This window comes from Panicum hallii, chromosome 9 (genome assembly GCF_002211085.1).
Source record: "Panicum hallii strain FIL2 chromosome 9, PHallii_v3.1, whole genome shotgun sequence".
NCBI lineage: Eukaryota > Viridiplantae > Streptophyta > Magnoliopsida > Poales > Poaceae > Panicum > Panicum hallii.
Window position 1 is genome coordinate 6,607,989 of NC_038050.1, and position 18,098 is coordinate 6,626,086.

The 18,098-nt window shown below is 45.1% G+C and overlaps 1 protein-coding gene across 4 annotated transcripts; it reads left to right on the forward strand.

Moving 5' to 3' along the window:
• The first annotated feature begins 8,313 nt into the window (after positions 1 to 8,313).
• On the forward strand, positions 8,314 to 17,678 carry LOC112875748 (PHD finger protein MALE MEIOCYTE DEATH 1-like). 4 transcript variants are annotated; one of them, XM_025939715.1, is made up of 8 exons: positions 8,317 to 8,738; positions 9,424 to 9,515; positions 10,193 to 10,271; positions 10,904 to 10,990; positions 11,750 to 11,812; positions 11,901 to 14,782; positions 15,364 to 15,610; positions 15,815 to 17,678. In XM_025939715.1, exons 6-8 carry the CDS (start codon positions 14,044 to 14,046, stop codon positions 17,241 to 17,243), a joined length of 2,415 nt encoding a protein of 804 aa, XP_025795500.1. In that variant the 5' UTR covers positions 8,317 to 8,738; positions 9,424 to 9,515; positions 10,193 to 10,271; positions 10,904 to 10,990; positions 11,750 to 11,812; positions 11,901 to 14,043; the 3' UTR covers positions 17,244 to 17,678. The 4 variants fall into 4 exon arrangements, with proteins under 4 accessions (XP_025795498.1, XP_025795500.1, XP_025795501.1 ...); XM_025939716.1 differs by having other exon boundaries at positions 8,317 to 8,731; XM_025939712.1 differs by having other exon boundaries at positions 8,318 to 8,828.
• Positions 17,679 to 18,098: the final 420 nt, after the last annotated feature.

Sequence of the window (18,098 nt, forward strand, 5' to 3'; positions counted from 1 at the left end):
TTATATGGGATCTAAAGTCTTCATCCAACTTATTTTCTCGAAGAGAAATAGAAACCTTTTCACATTCAACAATGAGTTCAGAAAGACCAAGCTTCCTACGAAATCTTTTCTTGAAGACATTATTCATACCTTCACTCCTCTGAGTTGTTGTCATGTCAGCTGTGAAAGAGTCACGATAAACGGCTGCCCATTTTTTTCTCAACTCATACAGATTTAGCAGCCACGAGTTATCTTTCAGATTATAATCATCCAATAATTTATTCCACTTCCTTTTGAAACACTCCTTTGATATATCTTCATATACACATTGTTTAAAAGCAAGTAAAAATTTCTGAGGATGCTTATTGATTACATGACCGAGATGTTTAGCTGCATTAAGATAAATGTGCCACAAACAAAGACGATGCCTTGTATTTGGGAATACATAAGCAATTGCTCCTGCCATGGCTGCGTCTTGATCAGTGAAAATTGTACTTGGATGCTTGCCTGACATTGCCGTCAAAAAGGTCTCAAAAAGCCAAATAAATGATGGGATAGTTTCATTATACAATAGTGTAGCCCCAAAAATTATTGTCTGCTTGTGGTGATCGGTTCCAAGGAGAGGAGCGAATGGCATTTCAAACTTATTAGTCTGAAATGTGGTGTCAAATGACACAGCATCACCAAAGCAAGCATAATCCATGATAGACTGTCCATCAGCCCAAAAGAAATTAATTATCCGACCAGATGACTTATCAATTTCAATGGCATAAAAAAATGCAGGATCCTCAATTTGCTTGTTTTTCAAATATTCCAGCAGTGTTTGTGTATCATTAGATTCCAAGTATTTTATCCGCTCACGACCAATCTCATTATTACAATCTGATCTTGAGAAGGGGATATTTTCGGCACCACCATAGAATTGCTTCATAAACTCAAATACTTGAGTTGGCTTCATACCGGCTTCACGTATTTGAGCAATAAGTAGTCTATCGGCTTCTATAATTTTTCTTTGGGATCTAAGCTTGCATGTCTTATTTGGATTAGTTAGATAATGGTTGTGTTCAGATTCAATCTTTTGCACTGTCCAAACTCCCTCTCTGCTGATACTAAATTGAATGCGGGCACGACAACCTGTTCTTGTAGTGGTTTGTAATGAACTATTATCTGCAAATCCTTGATTGCTGCATGCGAAAACCTTGGAATATATACTTTTATCTGCTCGACGCTTTGTATCATACTTTTTAATACTGAACCCAACCTTCCCAGCATAGGTGTTATACATATCATAAGCGTCTTCCTCAGACTCAAATGCCATTCCAATTTCAGGAATTACCACTGTTGGCCTATTTTTATCAACAACCTATTGTAGGATGTGTCCGAATAAAATCATATTACTACAACATTATTTTGTTTTTCTTAAAGTAAATATTAAATGTCAACTTGTTACTTCATGTGTTGTTGCTTCAGAGATTGTGTTATCATCCCCTTGAGTAATTGCAACATTAGGCAACGCTGCTTCATGCAATGTTTGCTCTCTTGGTGCTTCACCTGCCACTGGCTCTATGGTGATCGAATTTGTGCTTTGTGTCATCTGCCATGTATAACGTATGGTCATGAGCACTGCGAACATAAATAATCAATCATAGATAAACAAATATAAGTTAAACAAATAATAGAGTATACCGGCATTATTTGTTGGTTGTTGACACCATAATCCTCAATGATTGGAGAGTTCTCACGCACAACAGGAGGTATGGGCTGCCCTGCCACCTGTTCCTGCCTTGCCGTCTCCTCATGTCCTGCCATGTCCTCGTGAAGATCGGCGTGTGGCAGCGGCGTGATCCTGCAGCCGTGTTCTGCTGATCAGCGTGCGGCGGCGCGATTCTGGTGATCGGAGGCGGCGTGATGCCCTAGTATTAGGTCTGTACGTATGGTAGATTTTCTGTAGTTAATCGAGTCGCACAATTAGAAGGCAAGCCCTGATTTGTTTCCAAGCTCGAGCCGGAAAACTGTACCCCGTGATGCCTACGGGAGCCATCTAATCAAGCCGGAGCCGAAGCTAATTAATCCAGCTGCAGAAGAGTTACGCGGGGGCACCAAACCTCTGCTTACAGATGGGCCAGAGGGTATTGATCTGTCTGGGGCTGCAGCGGCGTGGGTTTGCAGCCGGTCTGCACCCAATTTTTTTCCGCTGAGACCCGCTAACGGTCGATTTCAGACCACACGTGATTAACCCCTCCGTCCGGCTAACCGCTTCCATCTTCAGACCATGTGCCGAGTCCCCAGAGTCTCCAGAGTCCGAGATCCTCACGTCACCTCGTCTAGCTCGGTGCTCCAGTAAAACAATCTACCGTGACATATTTATATATTATGAAAAATAAGCCTAACTTATATGAATAAAAAATTAACCAAATTTATACAAACATTTCTGAACAAAGCTTTGAGATAAAAAATTGAAAAAAAAACTCCGAACAGAAAGTTTCCATAAAAGTTTGGACTGGAAATATTTTGAGATCGATAAATTTTGGAAAGAAAATTCGTGGTGCAAAATTTTTGCACAAGAAAAAATTTGGGAGCCAAAAAAATCCAAGCAAAAGATTCTGAGATAGAGAAATCGGAGATAAATGTTTTGACACAAAATTTTAAGATAGAAAAAATTAAAGAAACAAAAAAGTTGAAGACAAAAATTAGAACACATAAAAGTTATACAAAAGGAGAAGGTGAAAGCGAAGCCGGGAGGATTCTGAGATAGAGAAATTAGAGATAAATATTTTGACACAAAATTTTAAATCATAAAAAATGAAAGAAATAAAAAAAATTGAAGACAAAAATTAGAATTATGAAAGTTATAGAAAAAGAGAAGGTGAAAGTATGTCGTGGCCCACTGGCCCCCACGTGCACGGTAGCTACATTCAAAACCATAACAATTAACACGGTAATATTCTAGCTGCTAGTTCATTCTTGGTTTGCACCTATTATGGGTATTTATGGATAAGTATCTTCACAGGACGTAGGGTCTATTATATATTTTCTTTAGATTATATCGTACAACTCAGACACACACACCACACATGACTGAACCAACAAATTCTTGAGATTGATGGAGTTACTGTAAACGTTTCACTGTCAACGGAAATATCGTCTACCACTAAAGGCACAATGCTGTTAAATTCTAGAAAATTCGCTCCCACAGATAGTCGAACCCGGAATCTAAGATGCTACTGAGGTTCTTATAACTACTAGGCTACGGATCCTTTCGTGGTCTGTTATATAACAACAAGAACAATTATATTGCAGATTTTATTACGGGATCTCAAATGATATGAAATTTATGGAAATCAAGGAAGAGATACTCTGACATATGTCTATATGTGTGTATCTCCACAATTACAGCTAAAGAAATCTAAATTATAGTGCACGTGTTAGTAAGAACTAACACTGTTGATATTCTTTTTTTCCGTTGTATATGTCTAACTCTTAGTCTATGAAGCTAAAAAAATACAAGTCAATTGTTTGACAAAAATCTTATAGAGCGCGCGTTCGCTGCAACGCATTGCAGCGAATGGACGCGTGGCTTAGGGAGCTTGAGTCAAGGTGGTAAGTTTTGGGTGAGGGAACGTCGAGATCAGGAACTCGAAGGTGTGAAGAACACAAGACTTTAGACAGGTTCGGGCCGCACGGAGCGTAACACTCTACGTCCTGTGTGGTGATTTGTATTCTCTTTGATGTAGATTGACCTAATGATCTTCTGTTTTGAGGGGGGTCCCTGACCTCCCTTATATATCCGAGGGGTCAGAGTTACAAAAATGCTAACCAACCCCCTCCGAGGGATCACACCAGAACTGGTCTCGAATAGATCCTCTCCGTGTTGGTTAGCTCTATCTCCTATTTAAACGGGATAAACAAGAGATAAACAAAATGAATAAGAGATAAGACGGGCTTAATCTCTTAAACCCCGTAACATGCCCAGCCCGGTGGCCCCGGGTCTAACACATGTAGTTATCTATCTCGAATATTCTCCTTTTTTTTACCGTCTGCCTCTCTCTCCACTACGTTTCTCCGTGTCCCCATTTCTTCTCAATGTCGTCGGTCTTCTCTTCCCCTCAAAAATGGAACGCTGGCAATGGGGAGAGCACAACGCTGGCAACGGGGAGAGCACCAGGTTCCCACCCCCTTTCTCCCTCTACTCTCATGTTCTCCCACTCGATTTGTTAGCTCAAATTACATCCAATCGTCCCTTCAGTGAGAACGCTCAGCATTTTTATTTTCTTTCAACAAAACTAGCAGATCTATCCAATATGAAGGCTAGAGATGTATAAAGTTCTGAATATATGATACCAAAGTTTTTTTTCTCACTCACTATAAAGTTTTTTGTTTATTACTCAGAAGTCAAAGGTATATAAAAGTTTTGAATGTGTTATTGTAAAGTTTTTCCATACTCATTTCAAAGTTTTCCATTTATTGCTCCGATGTCAAAGGTGTATAAGTTTTTAATATACATTTCAAAATTTACTATTTCCAAAGTTTTTTATATATGATCTTCAAGTTTTGTGTATTCTGAAAAAAAAGCTTTCTTAATATCACTGAAATTTAACACTATAAGGCCTAAAAAAAATGTTGTGATGGATTTTCCAGATATGGTTTAACTTACTTAATCTTTGCATGGAGTTTTTTTAGGGGGTATGTTAGATTTGTTTATTTTTCATTATAAGCTTGTGAGGGGGTGAATGCAGTGTCCCTTAGTTTAGCTCATTAATCTATTTATGTGCTACAAAGTGTTGAAACTGCTTAGCAACTCTTGCTAGTAGCAGCACTCACAAGCTAGGTGCCTCAGGGTAGGCGTTGACATCATAACTTCGGCAGAAGCAGTGCTGCATCTTCTATCACTACTGTCCTCGAGGTGTGAACGACTCACTAGTTTTCTTTACATAATTTTATAGTCTTTTTATTTCCAGTATAAAATTTTATGTATATTATTTGAAAACTAGGAATGTATGGCTTCTTTAGTATGCGATTTTCAAATTTCTTCTACTCTAGATCGATACAAACTATTTGATGCATGGCTTAAGAGTTTTCAATATTCAGGTAGATATATTGTAATGTGCAATAATCTAAAAGTTTTGGATGTAGAAAGTTTTTCTATGCAATTCTAAAAGATTTTGAATTATGAGTACAAACATTTAAATATATGGCTTAAGAGAAAGTGAGGTAGGAAGTTTTTCAATTACAAGCACAAAGATTTTAGCACACGACTTCAGAGCTAGATATGTACAAAGTTTTGAATGTTTGACTTGAAACATATTTATTTTGGATACTAAAGTTTTGATACGTACTTAAAAATAGAAACGTAGGAGGTTTTGAATATGTGGTTTCACAGTTTTTTAATTCTAGGTACAAAGATTTTACAATGCATCACATGAAAGTTTTAAAGAATTGTGTGCCAAAATTCACTGGAGGTAAATTTAAAAGAAGCTAGACAAGAGAATCTATAAACACCGATGGAAAAAGAGCGTGCTGAAAAACTGAAGGTTGACATGGGAAGGGAAGCACAAGAAAAGGAGAAAAGGAAACATATGTTGCCGGTTAATTATTGTGCGTTGCTGCTGGGGCCACGCTGCCAGGCGCTCCCTTCCCGTGCGTCGGTAGCTAATTGCTGCGCTCGCGCGCTGCTGTTACTAGATTACTTGGTACTGCCGGCGCGCGTGCGTCGCCAGCGCACCGCAGCGAACGCTCGTCGGCCAGTGGCCCAGGTCAATTTTATTACCAATACAAGCCAATCGTTTGAGGTCAATTTATCCTACTCTACAGCCTCATACATATTAGTCGCTGCAGCGATCCAAAGGAGTCCAAACTCCAAAATGACAGGGAGGTACTGCAACAAGCGGGTGTCTGTAATGGCTATTGTTATCTTCTTGATGATAAGATCACTCTAGTGTTTTGCAGCTCGAGGTTCTGTCACGGGGTGATCTGCATCTGCTACTGTTGCTTGAATCAAAAACCGGAAGCACTACTATATGTTACGCAACGCAACGAGGCAGGAGTCCAGTGCCTGTTCTGCAGCAGGCGGATGGCCTTGCCAAAGCGAAGTGAACATCCAGCTAACCACCCACTGGCCAACGTAGCGTCTTCTAAGCGGGCTGAGGTAATCCTCATGCGTCGCTTCGACGTGGTGCAGGAGGCTGCGCCGATCACTATCGACGCCAAGCAAGCTTATACGCAGCTTTACACCGCTGAGCTGGCTGACTCACAACGCTTAGAGGCTGTGCGAGAGCTACTCCCTGCACTACGGAGCACCAGCCCCATCCTGGGCATGGAGTCCTGATGGGGCTGCAGGAGGTTGTTTCATGTGGTCGTCGCAAACATGGCTAGTCACTAGATAGGCGGCCATGGTGGCCATGTATATATGTTTCTTGCTCTATGGGCGTTGTGTGCCCTACTGTGTCAGCGTGGGCACTGCTCCGCGGCTGTAAACCAAAGCTTCCATTTTTCCTTCTTCTTAATACTATGATGCGTAGCTCTCCTACGTATTTGAGAAAAAAAAAGTACCCACCACAGCTAGCCATCCCTCCGGTTGGCAAAGAAAGCCTTACTAATGACTCAGCCTCATGGAAATAAGAGGCCGCCCATGGTAAACCAGTTAGTACTAATCCAAATAATGCCCTGATGCTAACGATTTGAAAGATCTTTGATCCATCGTTTCTTTTTCTTAACTCCGGTCTTCACCAGCGCGTGACCAAAGGAATGAGTTGGGACGGATCCGCAAGGAGAAGAAGAGGAAGGAGCGAGGAAAAAGAAGATTCAGGAGGACAGGGTGGAGAACAAGAAGAATATGGCTTTCTCTTGGTGATGGCTTCAGAGTTAAACCTCCCATCGATCCGGCTGCTACATGCTACGTACATATTCAGGGATGAGGGTGGAAAGATTTTAGGACAAAAGGGGTAGAATATATAATCTAGTGCCACTCATGAGCAACTAATAAAAGGATTTTTGTTTGCGTTTCCTGTCTGTTGAGGTAGGCGTTGCCTCTCATAAGGATCAACATGTGGCGAAAGACCAAGAACTGATGGTGCCTTATTTGCATAGCTTGTGCGTGTGCTTGGTGAGGCAACTTGTACATTTGAGAGGCGTGAAGATGCGCGTGTATTGGAACTCTAGATCAATGACTGGCGTGGTACGTTTGGATGATATTATGATTACCAATATTGCTCTTACTGTAGTTCACTTCGACTCCGTGTAATCTTACCGGCCCGTCAAACATTTGAAGCTAGCTAGTACTTTTTAATGTTTTTCATTTAAAAAAGGTATTTTCGACATTTGTTTTTATAAACCACTATCAATCACTAACATGCTATTACTATTTTTGAACCCATCTTCGCTATCAACGACTTTACGCTTTGCTTTAATAGAAGTATAGATCTCTTTATCTCTGTCAGTTGGACAGTAACCCATCGAGAGGCAAAGGTGAGTCAACTGAAACTAAGCACCATCTCAAAGTGAAACATATTGGGTGTTTATTTGGTTGGGTCGCGGAAGCACAGCACGCCACGGGCAAACCCTCAAGAAACCAGCGGTCGCTCCACCAGCAACGAAAAAAACTAGGTGGTGCAGATGCACCAGCACTCCGGCTTCCCGGCTATATACGGCCATGGACTTCACGGCGCAGCGATCACGTCCATCCTCCATCTCTGCTAGCTGATCCCTTCGAAGAGAGGAACATGAGGATGCCAGGCGGAGGAGGCCACAGCACGATGGGCGGCACGGCCCATTAAAAAGCACTGCGCATAAAGGCACGGTCCAATAAACCAGCAAGCCCCCGCCCCCCCCCCCCGGAACCCGAACCCTAATCCCGCTCGCCCCCCCTAGCCCGCAGCGGCGCAGCCGCACGCCCGGCAGCCCGCACCCCCCTCACCCCGCCCCCCCCAGCCCGCAGCGGCGTAGCCGCACCCCCGGCCCCGGCAGCCACACCCCGTCGCCCCGCGCCCCCAGCACCGGCGGCCCCGCCCCGTCGCCCCGCACCCCCAGCCCCGCCCAAAGTAAGTGAATGCTGTCATATATGAGTATTTGCTATTCTATTTAGTGTTTCTGAACAAAGCAGTACCTGTATTTTTCAAGTTTTGGATAACATTAAGACATAGCATGATATGATAAAACTAAAATATGTTAGTGTGTTTAGTTCCAAAAACACTATATATATATATAAGCCGCTAATGCATTGGACATGTCTAGATATTTTTATTATAAATTTAGATCTAGCAATGGCTTCTAGCGCGAGTCCTCTCTCTCGCCTGGGCGCGCGAGTGCCCGCCCCATGCGCCTCGAGCGGCCATTCATCCAGCGACCCGCGCCGCGCTGCCCTAGTGCCCTGCACGTTTGCGCCGCCGCCAGTTCGACTCGCCCGCGCCTTATTCCCCCCCGCCCCCCACCCCCGCACCCTCTCTCCCACCATTCTCCTTCACGTCACCACCTGAGGCTTGTCTATGTTCTTCTCCAATCGGAGGCACCAGCTCACTCCTCACCCCTCCCTCTCAATCTCTCCCCTAGAGCAAACCCGCTTGCAGCACTTCCAATTAATCCAGCGCCTACCTTGTCCCCATCGGCAAAAGCAACAGGCAGGGCCTCATCTCCCACAAGCCACTTCTCTCCCTACGAATTTCCTAAAATACAAGCAGCTCCAGCCGCCTCTAATCCACCAGCACCAACACGTGCCCCTCCAAATCCAAACCCTCCACCAATCAGAGCAGCGCTATTGGTCTGTGGTAAAAGAATTTCTTAATTGCTGTTTCTTGTTGGTTCTCATGTGGAATTTACAGATATAAAGTGTATTACGATGGGCAATATGTGTAAAGGTATAACTTGATATATTGATTGCTTTGTGTGATATTTGTAAATTCTGAGATCATCTTATGAATTTGTGTCTGTTATTGACTAAAAGTGCCTTAGGAACTGCTGGCTATGCTGCAGAAAACACTGTTTCACACTTCCACTTAACCTGCTAGCTTGTTGATGTCAATGGAGCATTTAGGTTGGAATTACTACTATGATTGTGATATTTTTAGTTCTTATCATGTTAGGCCAGTTGATTGCTTGGTTCAGTGAGGCAAGTTATTGGGTGGCGCTCACAAGCCCTACGATCTCCTATTCGTTAGCAGCTCCTTGTTGTTAATCATATCATACATACAGCACTGTGTGGGAGTGGGAGTGAAGTAAATGATCAGTTACTTATGGGCTTATGTTTGTGTGTGAGAAAGGCCATTTTACTATGTTAGATAAGCCTGTGACCAGTGTTCTTTTCATGTCTCTGTTCTCTCTCTCTGGTATGTCAGTGATGGACTCCATTTCCTCTTATTTGTGCAATAGGGTAGGCGACTAAATTTCCATGCAAGATTCTGTCAGTTCGTTCTTATTTTGCTAATTATTGATGTAATTCATTCATTGTCATAGGGTAAATTTGCATTGGAGCTGCATTTGATCCTCGGAGATGATGAAGAGTCTTTTCTTGATAGGATGGTTTCCCAGCTTCGGTCAACATGCAAGTAAGAGTACCATGCAGCTCACCCTGGTTTATTGATTTATCATACTGCTATTATGTCAATTGATTAGGTATAACAGACCATATATGGAGTGTAGAAGAATACACTCTTTATAGTTGATCTTCTAGTTAATGTTCTCTGCTATATTTTTTAATTATTAGAGAGAACTCTGAGCATGCCCTATTTGATGATAGTTTGGTACTGTGGCTCATTTTTCATTTAGATAAGAAGATAGATTCTGAACTCATTCATAGCCTACATACCAAACAAGTATGCAAAACAGTTTCCCAGCGCTAGAAGTCATTGCTAGATCTAAATCTGTAATAAAATATCTAGACACGCCCAATGCATTAACAGCTTGTATATATAGTGTTCTTGGAACTAAACGCACTAACATATTTTAGTTTTATCATGTCATGCTATGTCTTAATGTTATCCTAAACTTGAAAAATACATGTACTACACTGGATATCCTAAGGACCTAGGGCCATCAAGAATCATACCATTCACATTTGAGCGTCAGTTTGTACAGCTATTGCACGAAGGAAGGCCTGTAGTTGTTGCCTTTACTATTAAATATACTAACTCTGCTGTATTTTGTTCAGAAACACTAAATAGAATAGCAAATACTTATATATGACAGCATTCACTCACTTTAATCCTGAAAATTACCTTTTTAGGTGCACTTATACACATCATCTTGATAAAGTACTGGAAGAGGCAGCTGCCACATTTTATCCACATATCAAGTTTGTCAGAGTAAGCTACTATTGATTTACATTTACACGAAAATTTCCATTTACAGTCTTGTCAGATCACTTCTATTTGCTGAACTATCTGAACAAGGCTGTGGACTTGTAATGCATCAATAACTACTAAATGCCCAAATTAACCCTGTAAATGTTATAGCTTATTAGGCCTAAACTGCAATATATTTATTGGAATTAAAACCATTGTTTATCTGATGATAAATTCACAAATTTCGTCCTGATTGTCTCATTCAAATTTTACTGTGTAACTTAATCTGATGCCTCTATCATTTGTGAATGCTTTCAATTGTAGTTTTCAGCTTCATTTGTGGAAATTCAACATTGCCTATGTTTGCATATTTCTCTTAATATGTTCTCTTCTGCTTTACTTAGACAAGCAGCTTGATGAAAAGCTTGGGTGTGCAGATAGCTTATTTCTTTTTGGTACTTCATTATTAGGATTGACAAAACATGCTCGATTAAGCTAGAAATGAGTGAGTAGTTATATTTTTATAAGGTTGCTTTGCTTACCATATATCAACTTTTGGTTTCCTCCAAATATATATTGGATACTTTTGGCCACATTACAAATTGTGCTTCCCTCCAAAGTAGGCAGTGAATATTCTTCTTCTCTGCTGTCAGGTCGAGTGCCCAAAGTATCCAGGGTTTTGCCTCACAAGGCAAAGGAATGAATATCCATTTGTTGAAGTATTTTACAATCCGGAACAGGTTATACTCGTTTACTTCATGTATAAAGGTTCAAATGTTTCAGTTTCTTTGTTTTGGTTCTTCATTGCAATTTCCATTACTACTCTGGTTACTATTTCACACCTTCTTTTATTTGATTTGTGCCCACTGGGATTTTGGATACTAGCATAATGGATCAAGATGCAATTTGGTTGTGACCTTAGTCCTGCTAAGTTACTATCACTCTTTTGTGAGCATTTTTGTCATAGGTCTTGATGTTATGTTCTTTATAATTTCATTAGTATTCATGGCTAGACGATAATAAGTTGCTAGCTATAAATAATATATTTGTTGGATGATCCCAGAGGAAGAAACTATTTGTGCATGAGATGTTCAACAAGCTGGAGGTCTTGTGCTCTTGTTTGATAAAAAGTTCAAGAAAAAATTTGCTTGATATTGTAAATATAAAGCAAGTTCCTGTAGATATATGTCCTCTATGATTCAAACCCCTTCATGAATTTTCAGAACTTTGGAACCTAATTCAGGGCTATAGTGCTTTCACTTTGAGAAAAAAAAAACCCTATGTCACCTACATTTACTGTTTGCTGGTTGATTTTAAATGGTATCGGAAGCCTAAATAATTACTTGCTCAGCTGTGTACAACACTAAAATGTTGTTACATTCTCAGGTATTCTGTATTAATTGGTTGTAGAGCTAATAGTTTTTTTCTGCCACCATAATTTGGGTGGCATATGTTTTCCATTCTTTTTGTCTGGTAATAACTTTTCTGTACTTTCCCAGGCTGCAAGCCAAGGAAAGAGCGTGGATCCTAACATCACCAAGTATTCTGTAAAAGTGCTACCCGTAAGTAATTCTTGAGCTTGTGCCAATCAGTTTAATAGTTGAATCCAAATATTTTTGGTGAGGTGACGATGAATTATGTCTCCTGCAGTTCAACTATGATCAGAGCGTGTATGGATTTCGGGAATATTTCAAGATGCATGGTTTCAAGTATTCTGAAACAAACTAATTCTGCCATTAGGAATCTGTGATGAGAGAAGGTCTAGGGAGTTAACATGGAGGCATTCCTTGTCAGAGTTGAACCGTGGGGCTTTACTGGTCTCTTTCCTAGTTCGAGGAATGCCTGCCATGTACTCATGTTAGGGTATAGTCCAGGCCTTTAGATTAGCACAGCAATACCAAATGCGTGCTGAGCTATCGACCTTCATTCCGGTAAATTAAACATTTACCCAACCACAACCAGGAATGAGTATATTGCACGTCTTTTTTCGAATGCGAGTGGTTTGCTATGGTGTCATATTAGTTGGAGGTGGCAGTTTTTATAGCGCAGACTGGCAAAGTTCCTGGACAATATGATGCCGTTATATTGTAAAAGAAATATCGGGGTGACTAGTTGCTGCATGTGGATCCGATTGAGATTTGTTCCTAGAAATACTCTATTTAATCATATCCTGATTACTTTATTTCAGAAAAGTAAAATCTCTTTTCTAAGCCTGAAAGAAACCCGGGAACTAGGGTAGCAGTGTGATGGCCTGTTTGGATGGTGGCTGCAGTTTGTCATTCCCCTAGTTAGGTGCGCCACTGAGATAGCTTCCAGATCAAGGAGCAGCGAAGCGGAGCAGAGCAGAGAAGCGCGGGGGAGGATGGAAGAAGCGCGGCACGGTTACAGCCCGCTCGCCGCCGCCGACGAGGCGGCGATCCGCGGCGCCACCAGCGATGGCGACGACGTCAAGCTGAGGCTGCTCGGCTACAAGCCGCAGCTCAAGCGCGACCTCTCGTGAGTAGTCTCTTCCGCCTGCTCCCTGCTGCTCCGGCGTCGCCTCTTGCTCGGGCCGCCCACCGATCGATCCTTCTCAGTTTCTTTTTACCTTTACCTACACTACTCTTTACGAGAAGAATTTGCTCCGCCGGCCATACTAAGTTCTTTTCTTTGCCGGATCTTGTGTGTTCCGATGCGGCCGATGAGTTTGCTTGCTAGTTGCTACAGCACTTGCGTTCGTCTCCCCGTTGACCAGGAATCTCTTGCTTGCGGGTTTAGTAAACTTGCTGGTTTGTCCAATGTTTAACCCTCCCAAAACAATTGGGTTCCACGCAATCAGCAGCAAAATATCGCTGCCCGAGGTCAGTCCCTCGGTATCAACATACCCCTCAGGTCACGCAAAAATACAGATCAACATACTCCTTTTGATTTTCCGATAGATTGTTTGGGTTGGTAGCTCATGGGTTCCCTTATCTTTGTTTCTCCGTTTCACTGGATCAAAGATGGTAGTACCATGTAGAAGGACAGCTCTTTAAGTTTTGGTCGGGATTGATAGCTTGTCAGGCAGCCACGTGTGTACTTGTACTAATAGGAAAATAGCCAAAGCAGAGACCATGGCAATTTGAATGGAGCCTTTTACACCTGTTTTGTTTGTTCATTCACTACGACCCCCACGGTCTACGACGGACTTGTCCGATCCTTTTTTCTTAGGGTTGGGCGAGGCGGACGCGGCTGACCCCTCATTGTTAGGATCAGGCGAGGCTGACTCGTCCGATCCTTTATCCTTCGGGTTAGACGAGACGGTCGTGTCTTCCCCCAATACTTCATGTTGGGCTGTCGATGCCCTTCCATTCCGCGGTTATTTGACTGTTTAGCTAGCCTAACCCGAATATTTTGAAGGAGCTAATCCACATAAACCTTTCTATAAGAAGCGCTCTTTGGGGATGCATAACACTTGTCCCCCGACATAGAGCCTCCGAGCCCTGAATTCTGGCTCCGCCGCTGCATGATTATCTAGGAGTACAGTGCTACGGCAGTCCGATTCGCAGGGGTGAAATCTGCATCCCGTCCCTGCCGCCAGGGACAGACAAACTGGTCAGTGTACAACGCACCTGAGCGATGGGCCCCGGAGGCCGAGCGGCGCCACGTCTCGATCGCGGGACCGACGTAACGGCCCCCTTCCTGTCCCTCTCACCTGCCTGCCCTCACGGAAACCCCTTTCCACACCTGCCTGGGCTTCCACGCCACTGTTCTGCGGCCGTTGACCTCCGGGGCCCATGGTCGCAGGCGCCCATCCCAGCTGCGCGGGCCCGGGATGTCATGGAGGTGCAGCCTCGGGGGGGTCGCGAGGGGTTGTAGCGGCCCGCTCCGCGACGTCACGGGCGTACGCGTGGAAAGCGACCGGCGTAGGGCCCGCCCGCCAGCGGGCGTGCGCAATTGGATCGCGGAGCTCGGCGTGCGCACCGCTCGCACCATCACTCGCACCCCACGAATTACGGAAAGGCCCCTGCCGCCGCGGACCAAAACCCCAGAGCCCCCACCCGACCACCGAGCAGGAGAGGAAGAGGAGACGACCGAGCAGGAGAGGAAGAGGAGACGACCGCGCAGGGCAATGCCGTCCACGCGCGCACTCCGGCGGCTCGACCTGCGGCGGTCGCCGCCGGTCCGGCCGAGCCCGCAGGCGGCGGCGGCGAAGAAGGAGGAGGCGAGCCCGTGGCCGCCGTCCTCGTCCTCCGCCTCGTCGTCTTCTTCCTCGGCCTCGGCGCCCCCCAGGCACCCCGCCGCCTTGTCGGCTGCTGCGCCGAGGGGCGGATCGGCGGTGCGCGTGTACCCGCTGCGGGACTTCCCGGGCACGGACGCGGCCGCGCTCTGTGGCGCGTTCCGGGACAACGTGCGGTGGCTGCTGAAGCAGTGGGGCTCCGCGCCGGGTTCCGGGTCGGCGTGGCGTGCGCTGCTCTCGGACGAGCGCACGGGCGCCGTAGTCCCCATTGTAGCCGTGGAGGAGCTCGCCGCGGCGTCGCCCGCGCCATTCTGCGACCTCTGCCGTTGCGCCGGTGAGTCGGCTTCGCTTCCCATTGCCTTCATCGCGGATTTGGGCGCCACGAGCTTTTCTTTCGTTCCTCGGAGTTTGAATGCTCGATGGATGCCATGATTAGGTTTTAGTCGCGAGTTCTTCCTCGATTTTAGTTGATTTGATTGAGTTGGTGGATTGGTAGAACTGTTGGTACAATGCTCAATTTCTGTGTGATTCGAGGGCTTCGGGACCGCAGGGGGATTCTTGGGGATTTAATCGGTAATATTTTCTTTCAATTCTCGCTGCTAACAGTTCAGAAATGCTCCCCCCAATTCAGCATTCAACTCCTCCCAGTTCTGATTACTTTGGGTGGGTAGTAGGAATTGCATTTCTGTTCACATTCTTGCATTAATTGATCCATTCCATGTTGCTTGTTTGAAATTGTTTTGAAATCATTTCCTAAAAAAAGCCGTGTGGCTGTAATGATGGCGTCCTGGCCTCTTAAAGTTTTTTTCTTCTTCTGGAAAAGATGTAGTTTCGTGCATTGATTTAGTTCCTACTTCTGTAAATGCCAACCCACCAATGGACTAAACCAGTGCATGATCTGGACCGCAATTTCAGGCTGGAGCCACCACTGGGTGTCAAAGCGGAAGTACCATTTCATCATTCCTGCAGCAGTCGACTGGGACCAGCCATTCAGGGCTGATGCGTTGCTTGGGCGCAGCGATCACCTCCTACATGGTCTGATCCATAGTAATGGCTTTGGTCACCTTGTCACTCTCCGTGGTTGTGATGGTGGCTCCACTTTTCTATCTGGCTGCCAGATCATGGATCTATGGGATCAACTTTGCGCTGCTCTCCGTGTTAGGTAACAATATACTCTTTCTTCCCTGTTCTGAAATACTCTTCACAGACACTTGTTCTAAAGTAGCATCAATGAAGTACAGGTTAGCTATGTGTGGTCTAAATACACTTTATCAAATTTTGAACTTTGGTAACTTTATGAAGGTTGTAAACACAAGAAAGATAACCCCCTTGTCTATCCTCTGAGCTTTGTGAGCTTTCTGTGCAGGGCCGCGTCTGTGGTGGACTTAACCCAGAAGCACTCTGTGGACCTACGCCTTCTGCTTGGAGTGGCAAACGGTGAGACATGGTTCAGTCGCTGGGGTTACTGCCTCGCCAAGGGCTGCTTCAGTGTTTCTGTGTCCACTTATTCTGCTGCACTTGAAGCCCTGGCTGCCCTGCCTGTTGATTATCTCCGCAGCCGTCATGTCCGCCGTGTGGTCAGCATCTACCGCCGCCTCTCCGACAAGCCTCTGGCCACTGTCCGTGAGTTCCTCCGCTGCCTCCTTGATTGGAAACACCGCGAGGCCCCACTTTCGCCACCTTCTGTGAAGACATCCCCACGGCTGACGTTCTTGCTGCCAAAGTCATGTGTCGTGAAGAGGCTGAGGCAGCCATACCAGCACTTTGAGGATGTTGTTGACCTGCTCGAGTGTCGGTGGTCAAAGAAACGGTTGCTCGATGCTGCAGAGGTCGTTGTTGATAAGCTGCGGGAGCATGCCAATGGCACAAAGATTTCACGACAGGCTGTACGAGATGCTGCCAGGGGTGCCATCGGTGACACTGGTCTGCTTGACTTTGTCATCAAGTCCCTTAATGACACTGTTGTTGGTAACCATATTGTGCGTCGTGTGCCTGACCCTGAGAATCGTGTGCTTCACTTCAGTCTTGAGGAATATGCTGAGCCTGAGCCTGAGCCACAGCTAGAGCCTGACCTGGAGCCAGAGCCAGTGAAACTTGATTCAGAGCGCACCCCTCATGCGATCCGATGGCCAAGCACGTCAGAGGCAGAGCGGGATCTGCGTGCTGTGTACCGGGCAATGGTGGAGGCACGCAGTGAGGCAGCACAGGCTGTGCTGGACTGCAAGCACTGGGTGAAATGGTGGGGCCTCAGGGATGAGTCTGATGACCAGCTAAGGTTCCTTGTTGAGTGGCGACCGCAGCCGTGGGAGGCTACTGAACTTACAAGGCCAATGCCGCCAGGGGATATTGTGGTGGTACCACTGCATGCGTCCATAGGTGAGCTGCTTATCGAGGCAGAGCATGCGCTGCGGGAGACATACTGCTTCTTTGAGGGATTCCAGGCTGAGTCACTGGATGGCATTGCTGGGGAGAAGTGGGATCCGGTGATGCTTGGTGGAGCAGAGTCTGGTGACACGATCGGCGTGCATGGCCATGGAGTGGACATGGAGACTGGGCTGCGGTGCCAGGGAGGTACGGATGCATGGGATGTCCAGTGTGTCTGTGGTGCACAAGATGATGATGGGGAACGCATGGTGGCATGTGATGCATGCAATGTCTGGCACCACACACGCTGCGTCGGCATTGCGGATGGTGCGCCTGTGCCACCATTATTTCTCTGCATGTCCTGCGGTGGCGCGCTCATGGCTGCTGGACCAATCCTGGATGAGGCACTAACGGTACCTAAAGTAAAGTGACAATTCTTTCGCCCCTTTCTTAGTTCTTACATCCTTTGGTTCATATGTTTGACTGTGGTGATCTGACAAGGTAAACCAGTTCTGAAACTGTGAGATCCTTTTTGTAAAGTGTGTTGGTGTAGAAGTATGTAGTTAGTTTAGTACTGATGCAGTAATAGCAGATGCTATCTGTAGAGAATTAGTAGGGGAGAAGAGGGACAGTGGAAAGGAAGCCCTATCCATGTAGTTAGCAATCCGACTGGAAATTTTGTACCTCATACATTAGAGGCGATGGTGTTGTAAATAGCTGTTCTGTGATTGCACCTTTCTACTGTCTCTGAATCTTGGCTACGAAGTTAAACATCTTGTTCACTGTGTTTTGATAATGGCCCTAGTTGGTGGCTAACAGGGGTGCATGGTCCTCAGGAAGGCGAAAGAAAAGTTCAGTTTCTTCAAGAATTGAGAGATGTCCGTCGTTCACTGTGTTTCTCTTTGATCTGTCGTTTGTCTGTGCAATGGTGTTTTACTACTGTATGTGGCTTATGCCATTGAGGAGTTCTGATGACTGCTGCACAACCTGTCCAGGACATCCGCTTCTTTCGTTGTTAGTCCTTGCATTGGACGACTCTAATTGCTTCAAGCTTGCTTTGATAAGAGACCTAATTGATTGTTTCGTGCCTTGTCGAGACAAGCATGAGTTGCGTTACAACTTTTGGATGTTGGGGATTTGGGGTCTGGATTCTCCACGATTTCAAAACCTACAGGTTGTGGTATGGTAGTTGAGCAGAGCAGTCACATTCTCCGGTTGCTAGTGACCACCGTGAGGGTGGTACGATCTGTTCATTTTTACCGTGATGGTGATGAGTGATGACGACC

What these genes read in the sequence shown, in the direction of transcription:
- LOC112875748 (XM_025939713.1), top strand. Translation starts at nt 14,044, where the DNA reads ATGTCATGGAGGTGCAGCCTCGGGGGGGTCGCGAGGGGTTGTAGCGGC. An exon ending in CGACCTCTGCCGTTGCGCCG is followed by an intron (nt 14,783 to 15,363) that starts GTGAGTCGGCTT and finishes CCGCAATTTCAG; the next exon opens with GCTGGAGCCACCACTGGGTG. An exon ending in TGCGCTGCTCTCCGTGTTAG is followed by an intron (nt 15,611 to 15,814) that starts GTAACAATATAC and finishes CTTTCTGTGCAG; the next exon opens with GGCCGCGTCTGTGGTGGACT.